At 29.5% G+C, this 6,595-nt stretch overlaps 1 protein-coding gene across 1 annotated transcript in view; it reads left to right on the top strand.

The window, feature by feature from the left end:
• Nucleotides 1-6,595, top strand: part of LOC123010717 (hemicentin-1) — a 264,155-nt gene that overhangs the window by 225,377 nt on the left and 32,183 nt on the right. The window contains exons 5-6 of the mRNA XM_044407799.1: nt 1,484-1,696; nt 2,207-2,358. Coding sequence (XP_044263734.1) covers nt 1,484-1,696; nt 2,207-2,358 — 365 coding nt within the window. The remainder of the gene's footprint in view (nt 1-1,483; nt 1,697-2,206; nt 2,359-6,595) is intronic.

Raw genomic sequence — 6,595 nt, 5'->3', positions numbered from 1 at the left:
ACTTTGAAAACTGTATTTTTCGCATTAGTAAGATCAAAACTAGAATACTGTTCTCTCGTCTGGAATCCTTTCTATGAAACTCATAAATTACTTCTTGAAAACGAACAGAAAAAGTTTCTTAAATTTCTTTATTTTAAAACTAAAGGCAATTATCCTTATAGGAGTTTCCATATGAGATACTTTTACTAATGTTTGATTTACCATCCTTAGATCTACGAAGAATATACCTTGCACTAAAATTTCTCTTCAAACTTATACACAATCAAATAGACTGCCCTTCTAAGCAGATTAAATTTTTTCACGCCTAGGCTCTCTGCACGTACCACTCCTACATTTCATTTACATGCTGCAAATTCTAATATGTTAATAAAATCTCCTGTATCGTTTATTGTAGGTCTTACAATCAGATTAGTGCAAACTGTGAATATGTATGAACATTATATTTCATTATTTGTATTGTACTTTATATATTTGTTTTTTTTATGTAGGCTTTACTTTTGTCACATAATTGTTTATTCATTTATTTATGTTTGTTTGTGTTCTGTTATTGGAATACAACTTGTGTTGTATTCTGTTGAACAATAAATGTATTATTATTAAATGTTTTTTTACAAATTTTCAAATAATCTCAAATAATTTCAAAATAATCAAAAAACAAAATTGTAAACAAGCCGAAAAAAAGGTTTTTTTTTCATTTTGAAGAAGATTAGGCAATGTTCAGAAACAATATGTGCAATTGTTCCTGTAATTCTTTTGCAAATCTTTGATCAATCGGTCCGAGAAATCAGTTAGATGGATAGATTTAAAAATTATCAGGGTCGTGGGGGATCTTTAGGCTGTAAAACACCTAAAAACATTACTTTCCCCATCAATATTATTAAATATGCGATAGATTTACTAAAACAACGTAAAAAGTTACTTTTTTCTCTTTTCTTTAAATCAATGTTAAAGGTGAAAAAAAAATATTTCCCAAAAAAACATAAAAGCATCTGATAAGACATTTATTCCAGTTTTTGACACAATCCTTATATTCTCTGTGTAGTCTTTGGTTGCTGAGATATCGATGATCAAAGACAAGATAATCCTTTTTCATTTATAGTCAGATATCTCAGCGACAAATTATCGTAAAGAGAATATGAAGAAAGCATATTAAAGCTAAACAAACATGCTATCCGACTATAAATTGACTTAACTAAAAAAAAATCTCCACGTCCGTGGACCAAAAAGAAAACCATAAAAATTTAGAATTTTTTTTCTTGCACTATTACTTAGAATTGCGTGAAAAAAAATTGCCAAAAGATCTCAAAACTAGAAACTTAAAGCTTCAAAATGCTAGATACAACCATTTTTCGATGAGTTACAGCCTTTCAAAAATCACCAAAAAAATTGAGCAAATTTTTTGTTCCTTTTATAGCAAGTGCCAGAAATAAGTACATCAATTTCGCTTAATTTTTCTGACTAAAAGTGACTTTTTGTTTTGCAGCAAAGCCTCTCCCTAGTGTGACATGGTTCCGTAACGACGTGGTGGTGAGCAACGTCAGTGTGGCTTTACCACGAGCTGGAACGACGCACGTTCGCAGCGAATTGCGGATAACAGGTCTGGGACGTCGCGACGTCCACTCCGAACTCACCTGTCAGGCGTCCAATAATCCGAAAACGCCCCCTCTGGCCTCCACCCTCCACGTAGACATGAATTGTAAGTAGGGTGCTATTGACAGCTCCACCACATATTATATTGTAGTATCCCGTGGCGTTGTTGACCCATTCACCTGCAAATAATATTTCAAAATAATTCTTCGAGCTTTATTTTGTTCAGGATGGCGAAAATAAGTTTCAGTTGCACAAACAAAGTTAACCGAGTTAGGAGGAGGTGGCTGGCGCTTTATTTGTGTACACAGTGCCCTTTTTATGGCTGTTATGTTTACTCGTGACAAAGTGTCACTTTATAATGTAATTTTTCACGAGTTAAATAAACTTAAACAAACACAAGACTTGATGCCTTTTTATCCTTGAAGAAAAAAAATGGCGAACTTTTAATCCCTCGATTCTTTTGAAAACTTCTCATAATTCATTTAGAAGTCGGGAGATTTATCAAGATCCGCTTCGAAAAATAAATATCGCCCAACAAACAATCCCTCTGATGAAAATCTCTCATTCTTTTCGTACAAAGACTCGAGTTTTGAGACTTGGTGTGCTTTTATTGCAGTCGGCCCGCTCGATGTCAAGATCCTGGGGGCCAACCAGCCGCTTTCGGCCGGAAGGAGATACGATTTGCTGTGTCAGAGTTCCGGGTCGAGGCCTCCGGCCAGCATCACCTGGTGGAGGAACGGCCAGCGACTCGAAGGAGCCAAAAAGACGGTAATTAATAATAATAACTTTATTTAACGGTAATATCCTTTACATTAAGTAATAATAAAATTATAATAGAAAACAAGCAACACTAAATGACTAATTCAAAAAAACTTTCAGAAAACGCTTAAAGCTATTATAGGATTTAAAATTAAAAAAGTACAGGGTGCTGCATTTTGGATGTCAGAATAGGAAATTTCCGAAACTAAGAGATTTAGCCAAAAACGAGTATAACATTCTGGGGCTCATTTTTTGAGAAAATAATATTGGTTAAAACTGCATCCCGCAATCGTCTTTTGTTTTCGACTTATATAGACAAAAATTGACATTTTAGCGAAATCTAAAAAAATTCATATCTTTGTTATTATAGAAGACAGAGATTTGAAATAAAGACATTATACAGGCATTTTTTTACGTAGAATTTAATAATGTAGTTAAAAAAAAATCAGTTGTTTGTTTAGCCGTAATAAAATAAACTTGTAGTTTTTTAAATGGCAATCATAGATGGCTATGTCATTTTTAAAAAGCTTGTTTTTTTCTTATCTAAAAATATATATTTGTAACAAATTATGATAATACATTTTCAGCAAAAAATTATCTTTGATTTTTGTTCGCAGTTGGCCATGAAAAAAATGTTGCATCTTCAACTAAAAGGATTTAAACTATATTATATTCAACCAGTGTCACTAATGAAAGAGTTTTCTAAGTACAAAGTAATGGAAAAAATGCAAAATAAATTGTAAATCAACTTATTGGCGACTAATAACATTTCTTTGTTTTTAAACAAGCTAATATTACAATTGCAACTTCTAGTGATACATAGAGTGTTGTAAAAAAAGCCGCTTTAATTCTTCAATAAAATATATTTTATATGACACAAAAATGACGATATGGCTATTTAAATACCCAAATTCCGTCTATGTGAAACGTTATCCTACCTCCATTAGATCATCAAAAAAATGTTTTTCTAATTGTGTTGACTGTTGACACATTTATTTTTCCTATTTTTGGATTTTTTAAAAATATGTAATATTTTTTTCTGATGCGCTCGCATCAGTTTTTAAATTTCTATAATTGTATCTATTTTTTCATCTATTTTACAGTTCATAAAACTCTTATTAATTATTATTTACACATTTGGAGTGAAATAGTTTTTCCATGGCCAACTATTATCAAACAAATTATGTATTTCACTTTTTAAATATAGTTATAAAAAAATATTCTGTTACAAATATATATTTTTTAGATCAAAAAAAAATAAGCTTTTCAAAATTGCCAAAGCCGCCTATGATTTCTATTTAAAAAAATACAAGTTTATCTTATTACGGCTAAACTAATGACTGAAAAAAATTGTTAACTACATTATTAAATTCCTCGTAAAAAAGTGCCTGTATAATGTTTTTATTTCAAATCCGTATCTTCTATAATAACGAAGATATGTTTTTTTTACATTTCGCCAAAATGTCAACTTTTGTCTGTAAGTCGAAAACAAATAATATTAAAACAATATTATTTTCTCAAAAAATGAGCCCCAGAATGTATCACTCGTTTCTGGCTAAACATCTTAGATTCGGAGATTCCCTATTCGGACATCCAAAATGCAGCACCCTGTACATGTTACAAATTCTTAAAAGATCATATAGCGGAGAATTAAATAGATAATTATTATGAGCAAACGAAATTTTGAATAATTGGTTTGATCTGCTATTATACTGTGGAACGTGAAAATTAATTTAATTTAGTATTGAAGTATCATTAATCAAATTATTTAAAAGTTTATAAACAAAACATAAAGCCAGATATCTTCTTCTAATTTCAAGTGTAGAAATAATAAGGCAGCAACCATTTTATATATTTAAATTTTTTTAACTGTATTGCTTCAAGCCTACCAACATGAATTTTGTAATGTGGATTCCAGATTATCGAACCATATTCGAGGATTGGACGTAAACAAATAGCATTTTGATGGAATTAAAATTTCTAAACTCACGACAATAACATTTTATGCAGCCAAGTGCCTTATTAGCTCTACAAATGATAAATTCAAGGTGTTGAATAAAAGTTAATTTACTATCAAGTAATATACCTAAATCTCTCACAGACTGTTTTACTGTAATTTTTGTACTATTAATAAAATAATTCGTTAGGGTTGGAGAGATTTTCCTGCTGAAAACAATAGACTGACACTTTTCAACATTTAAAAACATTTTGTTATTTGCACACCAGTCTTGTAACTTATTTAAATCAGATTGTAGTACAGACATGTCACGAGATTCCGAAACCTTTCTAAATATCTCAAGATCATCAGCAAATATACGATAATCACTATCAAAATTACATCCTATATCATTAATAAAAATAATGAAAAGAAGTGGACCCAAAACAGATCCCTGTGGTAAACCTGACATGTGACCCCCAATTTTTACTTGCTGGAATCGATTACTCCCATTGTTATGATTATTTCGCGTTGTTATGCAAAATGTGCCGCGAAGGAGAACCGAAATTAACGATAACACCGAACATAAACTTTAAATTAATTAAAGAGCAATCAACAAAGCGGAATATGCCCCAAGCGCATCTGCTACTGGCATAATTCGAACGTTTACGGCTCTAGGTAGAAAAGTTACGCCGATGATTGTATTCTTAAACATATCAGCGGTAATAAGGGGAAAAATGCGTTTTACATGGAAAGCCGAAACAAAAAATGTGTATTAACATAATTGGATTCTTCGAGTTATTTTAAATAAGAGTTTTATAGCGATGTTTTCTGTAATAAGACAGTTATTAAACATTAAAAATTCATGAATTTTAAGGTGCACCCTACGAAATATTTCAGCGACTGTGGGTTTTCTTATTTAAAAAAATTCATTTTTTTTTACAAGCGATCTATTACCGGTTTTGACACTTCTTAAACTTTGTAATTCAATCGATTATTTAGAAAAACTTAAATAGATACTCCCCGGATATGTTATTGATTGACCTTAAATTTGACATTCAAAAACCGCAAAAAGTCAACAAAAGCGTATTCAGAACCCATTTAACATCTAGAAAGAATCAAGTTGTTTTAAAAAAATATTGAAAATAAAAATATATACATTTTAAATTTGCAGTCTTAAAGACTTGACTTTACCGAAATTTATTTTAAACTTTTAAAGTGGTTTTGGGACACCTTGAAATTGTGATAAAAGCCTCAATAATCTGTGCAAATGCTCATTGACCCTTTTTTTTTATTTATTTCTCTAATGACTTTTAATGACTTTGTAAGATTTTTAAATGAGCTTGATGTGAATAGGGTGACTTTAACAAATATTGCTGAAATTTGTGTTTTTGAACAAATAACATTGAAAAATATTTTAAAAATATTGAAAATAAAAAGATATAGTTATTTTTCAATACCTAGATAGTTTTGAAGACTAGAAGTGAAATTTAATTTAATTTTAATTTTTGGTATGTAAAACCCCTCCCAGATTGTGATAAAAAAACCTTAAAGTGTGCAAATGTCCATCTAAACCTTTTTTTATACTTTTTGACTGACTTTGAAAGATTTAAAAATGAGATTGATAAAGTCAATAGAGAGTTTAAAATTTGTAGTTTTTTTTTAAGCAAATAACCTTAAATTAAACCTTAAAAGATTTTGAAAATGCTTATCAACATCATTTCATTTTTTTATTACTTTTTATAACTTTGAAACACTTATAAAAGAGATTAAAGTGAATAGAGACTATAAAGACTATTACTAAAAATTGTGTTTTTGAACAAATATCCTTGAATTAACTGGATAAAATATACTTAAAACAAAAATAAATGTTTGTGAAAATTCGTAACATTAATTTGTTAAATTGAAAAAGTCTTTTTTGTAAATAATGATCCACAAATTTAAACAATATATGATTTTATCAAAATATGGTCGGTTTTTTTCTTTTGAATCAACGAAACATTACTCCATGTTCGGTTGTCTTTTTCAGAATTATTTCCGATTTAAACTGTATTAGGTAAGATGCAATAACGATTCAGAAAATGTTTGAAAATGATCGAAACAGGGTAAAAAACATAAAAAACGATTAATTTAAAATCAATATTCAATGTGATATAAGGAATAAGAGAACTCCTAACTTGTAAAAAAATACTCAAAAATATAGATGTTCAAAAAATATGTTAGGATAAAAGCCCTTAATTTTAAGTTACAATAAACAGGAAAAGTTTGATAGTTTTTAATTATTAAAAGGCAGCTGAAATGTACATAATA

The sequence above is a fragment of the Tribolium madens genome, unplaced genomic scaffold, assembly GCF_015345945.1.
Source record: "Tribolium madens isolate multiple individuals breed KSU strain unplaced genomic scaffold, Tmad_KSU_1.1 Scaffold_91;HRSCAF=231;Tcas5.2_LG7, whole genome shotgun sequence".
Classification (NCBI taxonomy): domain Eukaryota; kingdom Metazoa; phylum Arthropoda; class Insecta; order Coleoptera; family Tenebrionidae; genus Tribolium; species Tribolium madens.
The sequence above is the reverse complement of the archived record's forward strand: the minus strand, read 5'-3'. Positions and strand labels throughout refer to the sequence as shown.